Source organism: Quercus suber, unplaced genomic scaffold (genome assembly GCF_002906115.3).
Source record: "Quercus suber isolate HL8 unplaced genomic scaffold, Cork oak 2.0 scaffold_18, whole genome shotgun sequence".
In the NCBI taxonomy this organism is placed as follows: Eukaryota; Viridiplantae; Streptophyta; class Magnoliopsida; order Fagales; family Fagaceae; genus Quercus; species Quercus suber.
The window spans coordinates 1,742,703-1,764,017 of NW_027069483.1; the positions used below are offsets into that span (position 1 = coordinate 1,742,703).

Genomic DNA, 21,315 nt, shown 5'->3' on the forward strand with positions numbered 1-21,315 from the left:
TCTTAATATTAATTCCATAAAAAATTACTATTATACTATATAAGATTTTTGATAATCAATAAAAAAAAAAATAAATAAATAAAAAACAGCCCACCAAAGGAGAAGGGAAAGGGTAGCCGTTCTGAATCAGCTGATCTCCGATTCCGTCCACTCCTTCAAACTTCAACAGTGCAACTGAAAACCCCAAACCTGGGTATTTCTTTTGTCTTTTTTTCCTTCACTTCTATTTCTTTCCTCATTAGCATTACGTTTTGTTTGTTTGTTTTTTGAATTTTTCCCCTACTACTACCATCTGAATCCATTGCAACAATGCACAGCACGATGATTCGGACCCTCCGTACAACACCAACATCAACCTCCGACCTGAGCTCGCTCCGACCTTTAGGTTCTTCTTTCCACAGCCGAAACAAGCATAGAATCGTCATAGCTATTCCTTGTGTTGGTTTCTCACGCTCACGCTTGTCTATTAGCTGTTCGGTTCGTTTCCGTCCTTGCATTGATATACACAAGGTACCAGAGCTAAATATTGGCCAAATTTTGTATTGGGTTCTCAATATTTTTGTCACTGATAATTTTTAGCACAAATTTTGACAGTGCCTATAAGGTGCTTGATAAAATGTCAAGGAAACACAGTTTAGAGATATTAAAGGTTTGGTAACTCTTATTCTGTTTTACGATAAAGGGTGTCTATTACATATTGTTTTGTCTAAAATATAATTTCTTTACTACTGGGTTTTTGGATTGTCAAAAGTGTATGAGGGAAGATAAATTCTTCTACTGTATGCGGTGGCCGATGTGTATAAATGGGGGTGGATGGCTATGATATGTGACTGATACATTTGGTTATACTCATGCAGTGGTTCTACTTTGAGGTCGGACCTTGAGTAATTTTACCTGATTGTTGTGTTTGAAATATGTGTTTTTTTTTATCAGGGTAAAGTGAAACAAATTGTTGGGTCAACCATTCAGGATTTGAAGGAGGATGGGTCAGCACCTGTTACCAATTTTGAATCAGATAAGTCAGCGGCTGAGTTTGCCAATTTGTATAAAGAAGATGGACTTACGGGTGGTCATGTCATCATGATTGGAGCAGATCCTTTGAGTAACACTGCAGCCATTGAAGCACTGCACGCTTATCCTGGTAGGTCTATGCTTTCATAAACTGGTGAATTTGTTTGCTGTCTTCTGATATGTTGTTTTTGTGGTTGCTTTTGTTGACTGATGCCATTGAAGACTAATTAAGTTCTTTCAACTTATATTGATGGAAACTCAAGTTCTTGATTATAATCTCTCTTTTTTTTTTCATAAAAAAAAAAATAATAATTAAAGAAGTAAAATCTATTAGGATGATTCTCTCATTTTGACTAGAGCATGATCAGATCCAGTTAGATTTAATGAGAATGACATTATGCTTTCTTTAGAATGATCTTTGTTTCGCAATTTATATGTGATCTATTTATCTTAAATAATTAGAACAGACATTCTGTTAGCTGATCAATTTTTCTCTAGGACTTTTTTATACATTTTTGGGATGTGATTTTGATTTTGCATTCGCACCGCTTTAAGTGCCTTATGTGAAGACATTCAACCCTTGGAACTGAGCACTTCAAGATAAAGTTGTTTTTTCTTTGATCTCTATAATTGATTATAAGTTTAAAACTTACAGACTTTTCCTCTGCTGAACTTACTGCGAGGACTGGTAAAAGTAGGCGGTTTGCAAATTGGGGGCGGAATCAATTCTGACAATTCGTTGAGTTACATAGAGGAAGGAGCTAGTCATGTCATTGTCACATCGGTATGTTATAAATTTTTCTTTACATTTCTGTTTAACACTTACATGTAAAACATGAATAACTACTTAATGATTCAATATAATTCTGATCTCTCTCTCTCTCTCATCAAAATGCATATGAAATTTCAAGTCTCATTCTTCATTTTTCCTTAGCATAGATTCCATTTATGAGTTTTTCTAATCTTAAGCATAAACACGGGAAAGCCTCATAGGCTGGCTCATTTGGGCCAGGAGTACTCCTGGTATCTGTTTAAATATTTCAAGCTGACTTACATGTGGTTTGTAGACTGCAACAGCAGCAACACCCCCACCCCCCAAAAGAATGGAAACCCAATAATCAGCATGGTAGGATATATTTGTTTGTTACCTTCTATGATTTATGAATTCTCCTTGAACTATGTCAATGCTATCAAAATGATAAAGACTCTTTTACATACTTTGTTCTAAAAGCCACTTCCTTCTATCTGTCATATGTATTGAGTTATTAGTGTTGAACATGATAGAAGGAATGTTTTTAAATAACCATTGAAGTGGTGCGAGGGTTAAATATAAGGGTACGTTTGGTACATTGAATGGAGATTACAACAGGAATTGTAATCTTTATTACTAGTAATAAACTGTGTTGTAATGTAATAACTAAACATATTCATTAGTTTGGTTGTAAGTTATAACATTAGAATGAAACTTAACATTTATTTTAGGAAATATCTTACTCATACAATTATATCTCCTTAAAAATTGTTATTTTTAAATTTAAAAGAGATATGTGTTATTTTTTATGATTTTTTATTTTTATAATTGTTAGATGTATATGGAAAGTTTGTTTATTTGGAAATATATTAAGTTTAAAAATTATTATATTTACTAAGGAATAACTAATACCACATTTTAAAGAAGAATAATTATTCCTCATTTTGAAGAATATCTATTCATATGGAATGACTATTCCTTGTAATAAAAATATAACCAAATTAAAGAATAACTAAACCATTGGAATAACTATTACATTACAACGCCTATTACAGTCTACCAAACATGCCCTAAGATTTGCATCCATACTCCTCACCTTGGGTAAAGACATATACTTTTCTCTGTATTGGAAGAGTGCTCATGTGATGAAACTGGATTTCATGTAATGGTGGTTAGAGCATAATGCTTGTGGAACAATGTTTACATGGAAAATAATACCAAGAATTTGAGATAATCTAAATAAAGAATTTCTCTGTATTAAAATTTTAAATTGATCATCATTTACATCTTGGTTTCATTACAGTATGTATTCAAGAATGGACAAATGGACCTCGAAAGGCTTAAAGATCTTGTTCGTGTTGTTGGAAAGCAGAGGCTTGTGCTGGACCTTAGTTGCAGAAAGAAGGTATTAGACAATTTCAAATTGAGCATTTATGCAGTGCGTAACTGGTTTTCCAGAGTGAAGTTTTAGTCAGAAATATCTTTAGGCATGAATATGTCGCATGTCTTACAAACTTATATTTGAACCAGGGTTTGTACTGGTTTTTTGTATTCATTACTTTAATGGTAACTAAGACATATCAGCAGTGTTGGTGAAAGCATGAGATGCACTTAAGTGCAAAGGTCTCTTGGAGCCTAGGCAAAGCAGAAGCATGCGCCTAATTGAAGTAAAGCCCATATATATATATATATTGAAGAAAAAGGTGTATAATAACTTCTGATAGAAGGATTCACAATATATAATCTATATTTCTACACCTATAAGAAAAAAAAGGATTCACAATATATAATAAAAAAATTAGAAGAAAACTAAAATAGTAAGATATTTAGCCTGTTAACTCAATTGGTTTGAGTCTTATGCAATTTATTTATTTTTTATTTTTTAATAGTAGTCTTATGCAATTGCATAAAGGTTATAGGTTCAAATTCTAAATAGCCTAGTTCAATTTCTTAAATTTTCTATGTAGTGAATTTGAAAACAATTAGTAATAGAAATTTAACAACCAAGTGATCAATTAGTCACATAAAATTTTAAAAAACTGTTTGTAGTAGTTTTTATTTCTTATTTTTCTTGATTTTTTTACTGTTTGGAGCTCTGCCTCATGTACACATCCCTTGTACTAGGGTTGCTTCATTTTCACTCTTTTATTAATGAAATATTTTCTTATAAAAAAACTTAAAATTTGGAAATAGCATTTTATATAATTCTTTTGTGCTTTACAAATTATACAATATCAAAATGAAGTATGTGGTTGAATCAAAATATACCCAAAAGGCAAAGACCAAAAAGCACTAGAATGGTATATGCCTAACATAATCATCAGTTCATCATTTGCGTTAAACATCAGACCATCATCAATTTCATCATAAGATTTGTAACTCTCATTTGCTGTTTGGTCCTTGTGATTTCTTTAATTTCTTCTAGAATGTATTATGTTGATGAATAATGAGAAGTTGACTTGTGTTGTGTATCGCATCATTAATGAGCTCTAGCTCAACTTGCACCTCCTCCCTTATAAGTTCTAGGGAGAGGGTGAGATCGTGGGTTCAAAACCCATTTTGTGCATGTGTAACTTACCAATAAAAAAGACCAAATCAAGGACCCTAAATGTACTTTTGAAAATAGCCTCTGTTTTAGCTGTCTGAAGTGCTTTGGCTGTAGAGCTTCGCATTTCACATTTTTAAGTGTGCTTTTATTAATGCTGTGTATCAGTGCCCTAGGCTCAGATTCTTACACATAGAAAAGCATACATTAAGAACCAAAAATAATAAGTTTGATAATTTTGTATAATTTTTTTCCCATTTGTTTGTTAGTTGATGGGATATGGTGAACTAGTGCTGATATGATAGCACCCATTAAATGACACTTCCTCTTCCTACAATAGTGGGATGGAGGGTAAGGTTGTGGATTTAAGACCTATGGAGTGTGTGTTTAACTTACCAATAAAACAAATTATTTGATAGTTATTCAGTTTCAATTATTACCTTATATGTGTTGATTTTGATTTGAAGGAAGGTAAATATGCAATTGTAACTGATAGATGGCAGAAGTTCACTGATGTATATCTTGACGGAAAAATATTGGATTTTCTTGCCCAATATGCGGATGAGTTTCTTGTCCATGGCGTTGATGTTGAAGGGAAAAAGTAAGTCCTAAATGTTGTTGTCCTTAATTCGACCATAACTTTTGTCTTATTCCGTACTTTCAAGCTCCTATCTTAGGATTCATAAGTATCTAATTACTTTCAGATATATTATTTGTTAGGGATCATTACTGTAATTGGGGTTTACGTTGCTTATGGTTGGCATGCCAAAGAAAGGAAATAAAAGGACTCTTTAATTGACAATAAAGATTGTATAATGTCTTTGATTTCCTAAAGAGTTCATCAATATAATATGATTTTGATTGTTTTTTGGTTGCAGGCTGGGAATTGATGAAGAGCTTGTGGCATTGCTTGGGAATCATTCACCGGTGGGTAATGTATTTGCTGCATTTATTAACTATAATTTGATTTGATGATTATCTTGCTACCTTCTCATTTCTTTGTTGCCATATGCTGAACTGATAATGCCCAAGGCACTGGATTTACCAAAATCTTTCTCATGCCTGAAGTACCTTCATTTGAACCATTCTGAAATAGCGTGCCTGTAAAACATGAGTGTGAGCCTGCTACTCACCTACAAAAGGGTAAAAGCTTGGGCATACTTCCTTAGCTACAGTAGATTAGGCACCCTAATTAAATTCAAACACTGCATTGAATTTAATTATTCTTGGAAAAAATAACACACTTTGTACATTATTGGTTAATGCAACCATGTGCTTGAATTATTCTTTGATGACGTGAAACCTCACCAAGGCAAGACCCTTTAGACCCATTCTTAGGGAGCAAACCACAGAGATATGACTCCACATGCTAGAACTATGTATCAGGTAATTTAGGAGAACTCCTATTGGGGATTTGAACCTAGGATGTTTGGGTCTACTGCTCATCCCAAGCCTTCCACCCCAAAAAAAAAAAAAAAATTTTTTTTTTTTTTTTTTTTTTTTTATAGGAGTCTTATGCAATTGCATAAAGGTTATAGGTTCAAATTCTAAATAGCCTAGTTCAATTTCTTAAATTTTCTATGTAGTGAATTTGAAAACAATTAGTAATAGAAATTTAACAACCAAGTGATCAATTAATCACATAAAATTTTAAAAAACTGTTTGTAGTAGTTTTTATTTCTTATTTTTCTTGATTTTTTTTACTGTTTGGAGCTCTGCCTCATGTACACATCCCTTGTACTAGGGTTGCTTCATTTTCACTCTTTTAATAATGAAATATTTTCTTATAAAAAAACTTAAAATTTAGAAATACTATTTTATATAATTCTTTTGTGCTTTACATATTATACAATATCAAAATGAAGTATGTGGTTGAATCAAAATATACCCAAAAGGCAAAGACCAAAAAGCACTAGAATGGTATATGCCTAACATAATCATCAGTTCATCATTTGCATTAAACATCAGACCATCATCAATTTCATCATAAGATTTGTAACTCTCATTTGCTGTTTGGTCCTTGTGATTTCTTTAATTTCTTCTAGAATGTATTATGTTGATGAATAATGAGAAGTTGACTTGTGTTGTGTATCGCATCATTAGTGAGCTCTAGCTCAACTTGCACCTCCTCCCTTATAAGTTCTAGGGAGAGGGTGAGATCGTGGGTTCAAAACCCATTTTGTGCATGTGTAACCTACTAATAAAAAAGACCAAATCAAGGACCCATATAAATGTACTTTTTGAAAATAGGCTCTGTTTTAGCTGTCTGAAGTGCTTTGGCTGTAGAGCTTCGCATTTCACATTTTTAAGTGTGCTTTTATTAATGCTGCATATCAGTGCCCTAGGCTCAGATTCTTACACATAGAAAAGCATACATTAAGAACCAAAAATAATAAGTTTGATAATTTTGTATAATTTTTTTCCCATTTGTTTGTTAGTTGATGGGATATGGTGAACTAGTGCTGATATGATAGCACCCATTAAATGACACTTCCTCTTCCTACAATAGTGGGATGGAGGGTAAGGTTGTGGATTTAAGACCTATGGAGTGTGTGTTTAACTTACCAATAAAACAAATTATTTGATAGTTATTCAGTTTCAAATATTACCTTATATGTGTTGATTTTGATTTGAAGGAAGGTAAATATGCAATTGTAACTGATAGATGGCAGAAGTTCACTGATGTATATCTTGACGGAAAAATATTGGATTTTCTTGCCCAATATGCGGATGAGTTTCTTGTCCATGGCGTTGATGTTGAAGGGAAAAAGTAAGTCCTAAATGTTGTTGTCCTTAATTCGACCATAACTTTTGTCTTATTCCGTACTTTCAAGCTCCTATCTTAGGATTCATAAGTATCTAATTACTTTCAGATATATTATTTGTTAGGGATCATTACTGTAATTGGGGTTTACGTTGCTTATGGTTGGCATGCCAAAGAAAGGAAATAAAAGGACTCTTTAATTGACAATAAAGATTGTATAATGTCTTTGATTTCCTAAAGAGTTCATCAATATAATATGATTTTGATTGTTTTTTGGTTGCAGGCTGGGAATTGATGAAGAGCTTGTGGCATTGCTTGGGAATCATTCACCGGTGGGTAATGTATTTGCTGCATTTATTAACTATAATTTGTCTTGATGATTATCTTGCTACCTTCTCATTTCTTTGTTGCCATATGCTGAACTGATAATGCCCAAGGCACTGGATTTACCAAAATCTTTCTCATGCCTGAAGTACCTTCATTTGAACCATTCTGAAATAGCGTGCCTGTAAAACATAAGTGTGAGCCTGCTACTCACCTACAAAAGGGTAAAAGCTTGGGCATACTTCCTTAGCTACAGTAGATTAGGCGCCCTAATTAAATTCAAACACCGCATTGAATTTAATTATTCTTGGAAAAAATAACACACTTTGTACATTATTGGTTAATGCAACCATGTGCTTGAATTATTTTTTGATGACGTGAAACTTCACCAAGGCAAGACCCTTTAGACCCATTCTTAGGGAGTAAACCACAGAGATATGACTCCACATGCTAGAACTATGTATCAGGTAATTTAGGAGAACTCCTATTGGGGATTTGAACCTAGGATGTTTGGGTCTACCGCTCATCCCAAGCCTTCCGCCCCCCCCAAAAAAAAAAAAAGCGAGCATGATACTTTTTTTTTTGGACCTATAGTTTGCAGCCTCTTGGAAGTCCGTCTGTAATGTATGAAGTCACTAGGCATGCATTCATACATTGTTCCTCTCCTATATGCATGCTATCTTACTTGAATAAATTGTTAATAAATCATGGTCTGGTGCCAGATTCCTGTAACTTATGCTGGTGGTGTGACGGTGATGGCTGATTTAGAGAGAATAAAGGTGGCTGGGATGGGACGTGTGGATGTTACCGTGGGCAGTGCTTTGGATATTTTTGGAGGCAATATGGCATACAAAGATGTAGTTGCTTGGCATTCTCAGCAGGAGGCTTTGACAGTTTAGGGCCTTCTATTGTGTTGTTTGTGTTTTTTAGTTCCATGTCAGCTTTCGCATCTCATATGCAATTTAAGCAAAGAGAATTAAGATAACTTATCAAATACTAAAAATTTGAAGGAGATTCCCAAGCTTCTGGACTTGTAGAATTGATGTTGGGACTTGAAGAGATGTTGGCAACCGGAAATTTAGAAGATTAATGAGAAAAGAAAGGAAAAACTAGAAAAACTATTGAAATAAATTAAGAATTGATTTGTCACTAGCTAAGTTTCCACTCTTGGTTTTAGTCCATGTGACCTGTATTGCCCTGAAGCCAGCAGCATTTTTCACTTACAGGGCCCTTTTTTTGGTTGAGAATAGTGTTCTGATCCAAAAAAGAATCTGAGTGTTAAATTCTAGTTCCCTCTTATTTTCGCAACAACACGCTTGTGGTTTCCAACGCATTTAAGGCTGTGCATTAATTTGATTAAATTCATTCAACCCACCAAAAAACAATGGAAAATCCAAGCATAGAATGTGTGTGGTTACTGCGTTAGCTTACTAGAAATTTCAGTATAATCTCAAATCCAAAAATTAAGCAATACAACGTTTTTCACGTGTTAAGATGCCAAATTATAATTGGTATCACTTTTGCATTAACTTATTGTAGACACTACTTCAATTATGCTCCATGGCCCATGCTATCTTAACATTTCTTGAAAAGATTTCTCGAGCGATTCGATTGATGGGATTTGGTATGATATTCATGAGATTGATATTTAAATATTTTTTCTTGCAACGTATTAATTTGACCCTATAAAGCAGGTAGTAAAAATGATAATTATAATTTGACAAGATTTTAGAAAACTAAATTTTACCAAAATTAAAAAAATAAAAAGTGGTATACGGTGAACCTACTTCATGCATTTCACTCAGCGCCACATACTAGACTTGCTCCTTAAAATAGGCTCAAAAGATAATTATTTAAAAATAAATAAAGAATTCAGGGAAGAAAATGCAAAATTCAAGAGTTATGGAACTTATATACTGAGTAAAATGTCATCATGGCAAAAGTATCCAATAATTACTACATGAGATTTGGCTTGATGGTAAAAGTCTTTGTCCCAGTAGTCAGAGAGAAGTGGTTCGAGTGATATTCCTAACAAAACTCATATAGTACATGTGATGTGAGTTGAGTCGACACTGAAGACCCATTTTTTATTCAGGAAAAAAAAAATCCAATAATCATAGTATATTTTTATTATTATTTATTTTTCAGAATTGCCGGGAAAAAATGAAAATTTTAACCACCACTTCTTTTATGAGTGACCCTCCTCAAATTCTCACTTCTCTCTGCAACAGAAATTCAAAACACACACACAAAACAAAAAAAAACAAAAAGATGCTTCTGTGCAAGCCTTCACTTCTCACTCTACCTCAGCTCAGAACCTCAACTTCCACTCCAAGAAACCCTAAAAGATCGCTCTCGATCATCACCACCAACTCAACTACACCGACACAGCGGCGAAGAACCATGTCCGCCTTCGAAGCCCGAATCTCTCTAGTCTTCGCTCTCGCTTCCCAAGCCTCCTCTCTCTCCCAGCGACGTAAATGTCCAATATCAAATCAATTCCTTTTTTTCAATTTAAATTTTTGAACAACCTAGGCTCTTAAGCATAGATTTCTATTTATTTAAGTTGGAATAATTTTTACGGGGTTTTTGTGCAGTTTTAGCGGATACAGCGACCGAGGTTGTCAAATACGTGTTCCCGAAGAGGTTCGAGAGTCGGACTCTCGAGGAAGCTTTAATGGCAGGTAGTTTTTTTTCTGTTTTTGAGCAGAGAAGTACAGTTGTTGCACACACTGATTTGATGATGGTTGTGTTCTTATTTTGATATTTGAGGATTGTTATTTTTTTTTTTGTTTTTTTTTGAAAAATGTATACAAAACAACATTAATTGAGGGAAAATACTAAAGTAGAGTGCTAATTTGACTAAAGCAGCTCTATATGAGTGTATGTGATTGGTACCACATTAATCACATTACAAGTAAATTTCTTAATTACTTTTTTGGTTTGTGTTTTAAAAGTGGAAAATGTTAAAGCTTCTGTTAATTTCACTATAAAATGTTATAAATTGACATGATGATAAATGTGGTTGCCTGATTGGTGAGGTCTATATAGTGAAATTTATGCTAGTTGTAGCTATTAAATGCATCTTAACTTGTGCGTTAAGGTTAAGATGTCCCAAAAGCTTTAAATTCAATATTTCTTGTAAGTGAGTGTGTCCCAAGATCACAGATCAATGAATCATGGGTACATGTGTAGATTTAAGGTGGTTGTGTATGCTTTTCTTAATATTTGTCCATAGTTTTATTTTATATTATTTTTTTAAAAAAAACATGATTTAATTATGTTGAATGCGTCTTGACTTGTTCCCTGTGGGTACATGTTAACAAATTCAAGTTTTGATTGTTGAATGTGAAATTTATGTTTTTGAGGTCTATATGTTATGGAATTATGGGATTTTGTGTTGTCTTTTGGGTTTTTGATGTAGTTCCGGACCTAGAGACGGTGAACTTCAAGGTTTTGAGTAGGGGAGATCTTTATGAGATAAGGGAAGTTGAGGTATGAATTTGCAACTACAGTATGTTCTTTACTCTGCCTCGTAGACTGATGATTATTTTGATTTGGATTTGGGAATGTTATGATAAAAACGAATAATTGATGGTCATGTTCATAAACACAATAGCAACAACGGATTATAAAATAATAAGATAACAATGAAAAGAATGATTACAATATTTACGCGTATAATGTCTAAATTGAGAGGTTAGGCTTTGGTGAGATGGCAAGTGCCATTCACCAAAAGTGATAGGTCGCGGGTTTGAGTCCTGGAATTAGTCTCTCCAATAAAATTGGGGGTAAGATTGCTTACCATAACCTCTCCCAGACCCCACAAAAGTCTAAGTTTTGTGCATTGGTTATGATAATATCTAAATTGGGGTTGTGATTGTGGAAACAGCCGTACTTTGTAGCAGAGACAACAATGCCTGGGAGGGCTGGATTTGACTTCAATGGAGCATCTCAATCCTTTAATGTATTAGCTGAGTACCTGTTTGGTAAGGTAGTCTTGATTTTGTAATGAATTGCTGTCATACTTTCTTGTAATGTACTTATCTTTTTTACTTTGCTTGATCTGGTGCCTTTGCTGTTTGTAGAATACAACAAAGGAGACAATGGAGATGACCACACCTGTTTTTACACGTAAGACCCAATCAGATGGAGAGAAAATGGAAATGACGACTCCTGTGATAACAAAGAGGGTATGATATTTTTTACATGCATCATAATTCATATGTTTAATAATTTTTGTAGTTTCTGATGATATGGAATTTTGATATGTTCTTGTATGTTTTAAATGGCACTCGTGGTGCCTATGTTGCTTTTCTTTTACATTTCTCTCAGAGTATGCTCTTTAAAAAAAAAAGAAAAAATCAATCTTGTCATATGGTCATAACTTGACCTGTCTAAAATGATTATATTTTGGTTTGGCATTACCTTGGACCAGCTGAAAATTACAGTCTATTAGCTGAAACTTATTCTTTTTTAATGATCTGATGTTATTTTGGTATATTTTATTTTTTATAATGATCTGATATTATTGCAAATGTTTTAGCAGGAAGATCAAGATAAGTGGAAGATGTCTTTTGTCATGCCCTCAAAGTATGGTGCCAATCTTCCGCTGCCTAAAGATTCGTCTGTGACAATCAGAGAGGTGCCAAGGAAAATTATTGCAGTTGTTGCCTTTTCAGGTCTGTCCTTCCCTTTATCTGATAACCCCTGAGCTATGTGGATATATAAAGTGGGTTAAGAATCTTTTAAATGTACCATCATTCCTAGTTATTAAATATTGGATGTTATTTGTTACCAAGGCTTTCCAACATTAGAACATTGGATCAGACTCGAGAGCATGTTGTTAAGTACACCTGATTGTATGTAAGTTTCTATGCATTTTGAGGTATGCATTAGTGATTGGGTTGAGATAGTGGAAACTCTGCAGCCAATTTGTTGTGAGTGTAGTCAATTATAGTGGGTTTTGCAACACAGAAAAAAAAGAAAAAAGATTAAAATAATCACGCATGGAACACAAAGATTTACGTTGTTCTGCCTTAAGCCTATGTCTGAGAACAAAATTGAGTTGAAAGTTTCACTGTTTCGCTAAAAAATGGGAAGATCACCAATGTAGCATAGATTCCCACAAAATCTGAACCCCAAATAAGCCCAAAGCTTTCTATCTCTCTAAATTCACAAGGCTATGGTATGAGGAAAAAACTAAAAGCTATGTATATATATAACCCCAAACTTGGCTTGTGATGCAAGGAGGTTGGTATACAATTCAAAGCCAAAGCAGAATCGTATTTCAAGATATAGCCAAAGTTGGCTAGATTGTTGCTGTGGCAAACACCCAAAATCCCCTTTTACCTCCTTTTCAGGGGGTGCAATCCAAATACAAGTCAATCTTGATTACTTGTAAAGACCATGGTGAATAATTCTATGTGATCCAACTGGAGTCCTGCACGTGATGCAACTCCACGAATTGGATCATAGTTGTAGTAAGTTCTGTTTAAATTGTGAGCTAATATAGTACTGTAATTATTTCAGAAACAGAGTAGCATATTATTCATTATCAAAGTGGATATGATATATATATAATAATTGTCCCTTCTTAATGTCTATTAGGATTTGTTACTGATGAAGAAGTTAAACAACGGGAATCAAAGTTACGAGAAGCTCTGAAAAATGATGCACAGTTTCAGATTAAAGAGCGTGGTTCAGTGGAAATTGCACAGGTGAGATCCCTACTGAAATGTTAAATACGAAAGGTCTCTCTAAACATTGATTTCTGGACACTTTGTTTGTGTCAATGACTTTCTGTATATATGGTTGCAGTATAATCCACCATTCACACTTCCATTCCAACGCCGCAATGAGATTGCTCTGGAAGTAGAAAAGAAAGAAAAATAGCAACATAGCAATTTTAGAATCTTGAGGTATAGTAAATTAACACACTTTCTGTAAAATAAACAAAAACAACTTTTTGGATATCCAGGCCATACATGTTCCATAATGTAATATCTTACATAATTGATTTGATGCTTTTGATATGTGTATATAGTGAAATATCCTTCTTGCTATTCCATTATGCATCATGACATGAGTAACAGTTCTCAGATGCTGGAATTTTGTTAAGATCATGTGTTTGGGTTTGGTGTTATTTTAGTTGCATTGCTCCTCAACTAAACATGAATCTTGTATGAGCATGGTTGTTTGTGAATAGCTGAATGCTAGAAAAACCTAATATTAGTGTTATGTGAATGTGAGTTGAATTGGGATCTTGAGATGAGAAATAAGAAAATTCTACAGAAGTGCATACCCCTAGCAATGACTAGTTTAAAGTAAGCAATATAATCAAGTCTAAGCACATATAGACTTCACCAAAGGATTTTTAGTTACCACAGTCGAATTACATTGGATTGTCAGGAAACCGTGAAATAACAAACAGAGAAATTCTAAAATAAAGCAGCAATGATTTCATATACAGCTTTACACGAATGTTAAAATAAACAACCTTGCATCTTACAATGCCCTTTTTGTCCTTTCATGTTTAAATGTTACCATCTGCACAAAGCAGCAATGATTTCATATACAGCTTTGTATAAACTAAAATTAAAAACTAAAATGTCATTACAGTGCAGGAAAATAATCTTAAATATTATTACATGTTCAACGTGCTGCTGTGCTGGTAGTCTGAGTAGGACACAACATAATCACAAAAGTTATCCAAAACAAGATGATCCTCCAAAAAAGACAATCAACTCCACTCATGACAGAAACCCTTCATGGCTTCGATTAGGACTTCACAACAGGGATTGTTTTGGAACCAAGTTTATTTCCTTGTAGTTCTTTTATTTGAGCCTCTTTGTTTTGGGGTTGTATTTCTGAACCGTGGTTATCTCCTCTCACTATTTCTCAACCAAATTTCATTTCAGCTTACATCATTTTCCTTTATCGTCTCTATATGTTAGGATGTCTTAATCTTAGTATAATTTCTTTTGGAGGTACAAAGCTTTCCTTCGGTATGCTACTATACTGTCCAAGTAAATTGTTAGGCATGAAGATAAAAAAATAAAATGAAAAATGTGCCAAATTGTGACTTAAATGAAATAAGTGGAGTAGAAATGTAGAATCATCTGTATTCCATCAGATTTGGCCAATATGAATTTTTCTACTATATAATTCTTATTAAGCTAAATTGAACAAACATAGGAAAGCATGTGGAGAAAATTACAGGAAAAACAAAACATAATTAACTTAATACAAACAGTCTATTGAACTTCAAATCACCTAAATTAGAATAATTCTAAGCGAAGAGATTACTCAAAAACTAAAAATTCCTACTAAAAGAACCATTCAAAAGATAAGGAATTCCTCTCTTCACCTAAAAAGCATTTACATTGAGTGAACTCATCCTAACATGTCCATAGAAATATCCCAAAGCCCCTCAATGTGGAAAGTTAAGCACATTAGGTACCTGTATAATATATAAACACATAAAAATCGCATTCCTGCACTGCCCCACACTAGTACTAAGGACGATGCATAATATTTCAAAATCGTATCCAGAAATGTATACTGTCACTGTGAAAAAAAAATGTGTGACTAACGTTGCTCAAAGCTTCAAATCATATACAGGTAATGTCTGGTCCGAAAGGCTGAGTTAGACGTAGACCTGTAATGTCTCTAACTGATCAGGACTTCTATGGGGACGATTACGGAGCTAAGTTTGTCTCTTGTGGTTCTTTCTTTCAGCCTCTTTGTCCGTATTAGTTTTGCTTTCACCAGTCGTGTTTATTTTGTGTTACAAAATCTCATTCATTGGATTTTCTTAAAAGTTTTAACCCAAAGTGTCCGACATAAAATTTTCAGTTGGGAAGAGCGGTGAATTGAACTAATGTCTCCAATAGAAACACTAGTGTGTAGCTCGTGCATATGCACAGATACAATTAAAAATATTAAAAATAATCACAATTATATTATTAAAATTAGTATTTTTTTAGAAGATGTTCAAATTATATATGGTATTAATTTATAGTAGATATTTTTTTAAACATATATTTCTAAAATATGTAATGATTTCTCATTATATATATATATATATATGTATGTATGTATGTATGTATGATTTAAAATTTAATTAGTTTTAGATTTTTCGGTTTTTGCACTCAATAATTTATTTGCCACAAAAATTAAAAACTTAGATGGACATATGGTAAAAAATTGGACTTCAATTGAAATCCAATTTAGAATCTAATTGGATTTGGACTCTTCAATTTTTATACTCAATAATTCGCTTGGCATATGAAAGAGCTTTACACACATATATACTTAGATCAGGCTAGAGTATAATTTCTATCTTGTATAAAAAAAAAAAAAAAAAAAAATTGCTTGGCACAAAATTAAAAATAAAATGGGACATGTGGGGCCAGAAAATCGGGTGGCCTCGACCCACTTCAACCCAGGCCCAAATGGCCCATGCCGAGGACGCATGATGGGTTCGAGGATGACCCTATCCTCGGTCGTCCGAGACCTCAGTACGAAGAAGGAGCAAGCCCTGGGCGAACTGTCACCTCGGCATTGAATACGCTCACCTAACCCTTCTGGCCGCATTAATGAGGATGTAACCCCTTGGCAGGGCAACATCGATCAGGGTGAACCACTTGAGCACGGATATGACCTTTGATGGGATAGACGGTCAGGTGGAAGGCCAATAGATGACCAACAAGAGGAGGAAGAGGGGGATATATAAGAGGGAGAAAAGCCTCCTTGGCCATGGGCCGAGGAGCATCCCCCAGTTGTAAACTGTTCTAAGTATTTTTTCAATAAAAGGGAAAGGAGTTCATGCTTCGTGAACGCCGGCCAGCGCCTAAACCTTCGATCCACTCTCTACAAATTCATTGTTCTGGGTTCGTTGGGCCTTTGACCCATACTCTTTGGGCTTGGGCAACAAAAACAGACCTTACAATTGGCGCTGTCTGTGGGAAAGATTAGTGCGCCGGCCAGCGCAACAGGCGATTGCTCTAAATAATCATCCTACGGAAGATCAGTGATGATAGGAAAAAAAAAAAAAACACTGCAGAAAGATAAAAGTTCGAGACAGAAGATTCAACAGCAAAGAAAGAAAGCTTGATATTATTTCATAAAAAGAAAAGTTACAAATTACAATCAGAGGCTCAGGCAGGCGTGTTTTTAAAACTATTCCTACCAGCTAGTTCTACAATCAGAGGCCCAGGTGGACCTGTCCTAAAACTAGCTAGAGGAAAGTGTCAACCCGTGCTTTTACTGGCATCAAGAGAATGGGAGAACTTAACAATAAAAGCAGGGAAGGGGGGGGCTGGCTTGTTTCAAGGCCACCAACAACTCCTTTCTTGGTGCGGCGGAGCTTGAACAAAGCGAGGAGCAGATGCAGGGGCACCGGGACGCCTTCCCCCGTGATGTTCCCTTGATTCTCTCCACTCCTCACGAGCGTTGGCCGTTGGAGACGGCAACACTCGGGCACCAGCCATGACATAGGTTCGCGTGCCTCCTCCGTCGGGGGTGCGCTCCGGGGAGAGACGTTAGGTACTTCAGCGACGTCCCTCCTGGCCACCGCGTACGGCACTGTCAGTGTTACACCCAGACTCTGCCGCGCCGGAAGCCCAACGGGGGCTGCGGTCACAGCGGCTCTTGGCACGGATGTCCTCACACCCGCCCAAAGCCGCCCCATATCTACCAACTCCGGTCACAATTCCGGCGAGGTTATTAAAGGGGCTTGGGGAGCTACAAGGGTGTGTTTTTTCTGTTTGCGTTGGGAAGTTCATGGAGTATGGAGAAACCATCCCCCTGGAAAGCCTTATATAGAGGATGAAGGTTAGTGAGAATTAATCCACGCAGAATTCGAAAAGAGAGTTACCAGCAGGGCTAATAATGAGGCCACCAAATTCCAAGAGGACCGTAGACCGTTGGATTTGTGCTAATTCACGAGGACATTAATGAAGGCGCATCTCGTGCACCGAAACGTCAAGCGCGGAACACGAACGGCCAAGGGACGCTTCGTAAGTGAAGAAGATGGGGGCTCGAGCTGGAAGCGAGATCAACGCCACGTGTAAGATCATAATCCGACCCAAGGAGGAATCATCACCAACAGAGCGGTTCGAGGACAAACCCCTATTTACAGAGAAATGAAAGCGTTAGACAGAACCAAGGCACTGCATGGTCCTCGGACTCAGGCCTATGGGGAAACTACTCGCTTCTATATACCTGGGTACTAGACAGAACCAAGGTATTGCATGGTTCTCGGACTCAAACCTATGGGGAAACTAGATACTTACAGAGAAATGAAAGCGTTAGACAAAACCAAGGCACTACATGGTCCTCAGACTCAGGCCTATGGGGAAACTACTCGCTCCTATATACCTGGGTACTAGACAGAACCAAGGTATTGCATGGTCCTCAGACTTAAACCTATGGGGAAACTAGATACTTACAGAGAAATGAAAGCGTTAGACAGAACCAAGGCACTGCATGGTCCTCGGACTCAGGCCTATGGGGAAACTACTCGCTCCTATATACCTGGGTACTAGACAGAACCAAGGTATTGCATGGTCCTCGGACTCAAACCTATGGGGAAACTAGATACTTACAGAGAAATGAAAGCGTTAGACAGAACCAAGGCACTGCATGGTCCTCGGACTCAGGCCTATGGGGAAACTACTCGCTCCTATATACCTGGGTACTAGATAGAACCAAGGTATTGCGTGGTCCTCGGACTCAAACCTATGGAGAAACTAGATACTTACAGAGAAATGAAAGCGTTAGACAGAACCAAGGCACTGCATGATCCTCGGACTCAGGCCTATGGGGAAACTACTCACTCCTATATACCTGGGTACTAGACAGAACCAAGGTATTGCATGGTCCTCGGACTCAAACCTATGGGGAAACTAGATACTTACAGAGAAATGAAAGCGTTGGACAGAACCAAGGCACTGCATGGTCCTCAGACTCAGGCCTATAGGGAAACTACTCGCCCCTCTATGCTTGGGTACTAGACAGAACCAAGGTATTGCATGGTCCTCGGACTTAACCTATGGGAAAACTAGATACTTACAGAGAGATGAAAGCGCTGGACAGAACCAAGGCACTGTATGGTCCTCGGACTCAGGCCTACAGGGAAACCAACCGCTCAATCAGACTAGTGTGCCGAACAAAACAGGGGCATCGCATGGCCCTCGGACTCAGGCATACAGGGAGGCTAACTACAGAATATCCCAGGTTAGGAAAGGACCAAGCCCCACCTAGCCCTTGAGATGCAAGAGAGCTGCCCATGCATACGTTCTCTCTCCTTATCATCGTTATTGGCGCGATTGGCCGACATACAATTCAAGCTAAAATCGTACAAATCTAAGGAAAAGAGGTAAAGCAGGCAGTGCGTACACAAATAAGCAATTCAAATGAAGGGAGATTAAATTCGCATTACAACAATGAGTTCATAAAAATTGCATGGCAAGAGCCACAATACATAAAGGAAAAGCACAACAAAATAAAATGACAACGTGAAAGTAGGACAAGCTGCGACGCCGGGGAGTCTACTCCTTTTGGTCAAGCTGAACAGGGGCAACCCCTGACCCCTCCGAGCCCTGGCCTGATGGGATTGCCTGCGGGGGTACGACGAGTGCAGCTGCTTCCTCAGTAGTGGGGGTTGGATCATTGGAAGGGATCTCCACTACCTCTTGGGGCACCTCCTCGCTCGAAGGCTCGCCCAGCTCAGCTGCCCGCACCTCTTCAACAATCTCCCCAACCTTAGGGTCCTTAGGGGCGGCCTCGCGGATAGCGGGGGGGTAATACACGTTCTCTGCCTTCCACTGATCGGACGTGGCCTCCACCCCAGCTTGTTTGAGAGCCTCAGCCCAGACCTGGGAACAATATCGCCTACATACCTTCGGGACTTGAGCCTTGTAGGCGGCCTCTACCGCAGCCATCCCATCAGCATAAGCTGCGGTCTCAGCCTCCTCCTTGGCGTGCTTGGCCATCTCCCTGCCATGGTCAGCCTCGTCTTTAGCTCGCTGAGCCTGGTCTCTGACCCATTCTGCCCCTCTCTGGGCCCCCTCGGCCTTTGTTACCTTAGTCTGCAGATCAGCGACCAGATCCCTTGCGATCTGCAATTGGTCCTGCGCCTCGCCCAGGCGCCTCGTTTGCTCATTGGCCTGGTTCTGGGCACCCTCAAGACCGGACAGGGCATTGTCCCGCTCCCTGGTCACCACCTTCAAATCCTCTCGGGCCTTGGCGAGGTCAGTCTCGGAATTCTTCAGAGTCCGAGTAGCTTGAAAGCGCCAGTCACGCTCCCGTTCGAGGGTCTCCTTTTGGTCGTTTGCAGCCCCCTCCAACATAAAGATAGCCTGGACAGCCTGCCAGAATAACCAATGTGCTATAAGCCCAATAAAAGAAAACGAGTGGGAGAAGAGTCGAGGTTACAACGCTTACCATCCCCACATATCGCTTAAGGCTGAGGAAGACCTGCTCGCTCGTCAAAGTGTTAAGCTCAGCCATGTCCGCCAGGAGCAGCAGGCTCCTCTCCAGCGCATCAGCCACGCGCGCACCTTCACCCTCATTGAAGTTCCTGAGGGAGGCGTTATCCCTCAAGGGCTCCCTACGGAGCATCGGGGCTGGGAGCCAGGCCTGGACCTCGGAAGAGGTGGTGTCGACGACCTGCCTCTCCTGGCTCTGGTCGCCTATCTTAAGTTGCTTGGATGGCCGCAGAGTAGTTTCCACCTCCTGTGAGGACACCGTCCTATCATCTACGATCCTTTTACCCTTATCCTTCTTCTTCTTGGGGCCAGTAGGCACGGACCCAGAGGGCGAGCGCGTCTGAGAAGGAGAAGGAGGGAGCTTCTGCCGAGCGGAAGTCGACCTAGCCTTTGGAGGTGGAGTAAGAGGTTTCTGTTGGGACTCTCCCGGCTGGCCCTCAATCAGGTCCAGCAAGTTGGTAGTGGGCTTCCTCTTGTAACCCATTGACGGCCGAGAAGTGGCTTCTGAAGCAAGGAGGTCTGCTTCGGTCAGATTGGGATCACCCAAGTCTCCGAGAGGGTCCTCGGACTGATCAAGCTGGCCAAAAATGTCGAACGCGTCCCCTTCCCCCACTGGAGCTTCCTCGGCTGCCTCAGCGAACGGTTGGGAAGAGGAGGGGACGGCTATTGTGACAGCTTCCTGGTCGGAGGGCCCTTCGGGGAACGAAAATCCGTCCTCGGTCACGGTAATCCTCTGAAGCCGAGGATCGCCGGCGAGGATGACGTGCTTCGGAACCGGGAACGATTTCTGGGTAGGTTTATAACCCAAAATTATGTGGGCGGCCCTAACCTGGTTGTCGTCCTTGTTTATATACACCGACGCCCTCAGTACCTTTTGCAAATCTTCCCGGTTGACCAGATGGAAGTGACGCTGAAAGGCGTGCGGGTCTGCAAACGGAAAGCACCACCGCGTTAGTAAAAAGGAAAGAAAAAAGACGAGAACTTGAAACCCTATCTGTCTCCCACTGCCCCACCTGGTATTCCCTCTGTTGTTGAGCAGTGAAGTCCATCGTGCCACTCCCTTGACACGATGAGGAAATCCTCGTAGAACCCCTTACTGGACTCAAGGAGGCACTGAATGAGCCGCACCCTGTCGTCTCTCGTCTTCAGGTAATACGACTTGCCCTTGAGAAGCTGAAGGTTATAACACCAGTTCACGTCGTGGTGGGTCAACCTCAGCCCCATCTTCTCGTTCAGGGCGTCCACACAACCCAGAATCCTAAAGACGTTTATCCCACACTGGGTGGGGGCCAACCGGAAGTGCATGAGGTAATCCCTCATCACTGGCCCCATGGGGATCGTCATCCCCCCTTCAAGGAAGGCGACTATGGGAATCACCACCTCGCCCTCCTGCCTGTGTATGCGTCACTCCTCGTCCTCACAATAT

General features: G+C 38.4%; 3 protein-coding genes across 6 annotated transcripts; 2 read left to right on the plus strand and 1 right to left on the minus strand.

Annotated features, from left to right (window-relative positions):
- Positions 1–61: 61 nt before the first annotated feature.
- Positions 62–8,552, plus strand: LOC136062129 (1-(5-phosphoribosyl)-5-[(5-phosphoribosylamino)methylideneamino] imidazole-4-carboxamide isomerase, chloroplastic-like). Its single transcript, XM_065760837.1, has 8 exons — positions 62–193; positions 318–510; positions 934–1,141; positions 1,710–1,795; positions 3,066–3,167; positions 4,775–4,908; positions 5,186–5,234; positions 8,118–8,552. Exons 2-8 carry the CDS (start codon positions 322–324, stop codon positions 8,292–8,294), a joined length of 945 nt encoding a protein of 314 aa, XP_065616909.1. The 5' UTR covers positions 62–193; positions 318–321; the 3' UTR covers positions 8,295–8,552.
- Positions 8,553–9,602: 1,050 nt separating this feature from the next.
- Positions 9,603–14,324, plus strand: LOC112006463 (heme-binding-like protein At3g10130, chloroplastic). Of its 4 annotated transcripts, XM_024038737.2 has the most exons (9): positions 9,603–9,877; positions 9,993–10,079; positions 10,820–10,890; positions 11,288–11,389; positions 11,484–11,588; positions 11,942–12,077; positions 13,006–13,115; positions 13,216–13,316; positions 14,017–14,324. In XM_024038737.2, the coding sequence occupies exons 1-8, from the start codon at positions 9,667–9,669 to the stop codon at positions 13,288–13,290; spliced, it is 897 nt and encodes a 298-aa protein (XP_023894505.2). In that variant the 5' UTR covers positions 9,603–9,666; the 3' UTR covers positions 13,291–13,316; positions 14,017–14,324. The 4 variants fall into 4 exon arrangements, with proteins under 4 accessions (XP_023894505.2, XP_065616915.1, XP_023894506.2 ...); XM_065760843.1 differs by lacking the exon at positions 14,017–14,324 and having other exon boundaries at positions 13,216–13,436; XM_024038738.2 differs by lacking the exon at positions 14,017–14,324 and having other exon boundaries at positions 9,604–9,877; positions 11,945–12,077; positions 13,216–13,436.
- A 4,626-nt stretch (positions 14,325–18,950) lies between these two features.
- Positions 18,951–21,113, minus strand: LOC136062306 (uncharacterized). Its single transcript, XM_065761202.1, has 4 exons — positions 20,903–21,113; positions 20,719–20,816; positions 19,846–20,568; positions 18,951–19,769 (listed from the first exon to the last, which is right to left on the minus strand). Exons 1-4 carry the CDS (start codon positions 21,111–21,113, stop codon positions 18,951–18,953), a joined length of 1,851 nt encoding a protein of 616 aa, XP_065617274.1.
- Between the last annotated feature and the right edge of the window lie 202 nt (positions 21,114–21,315).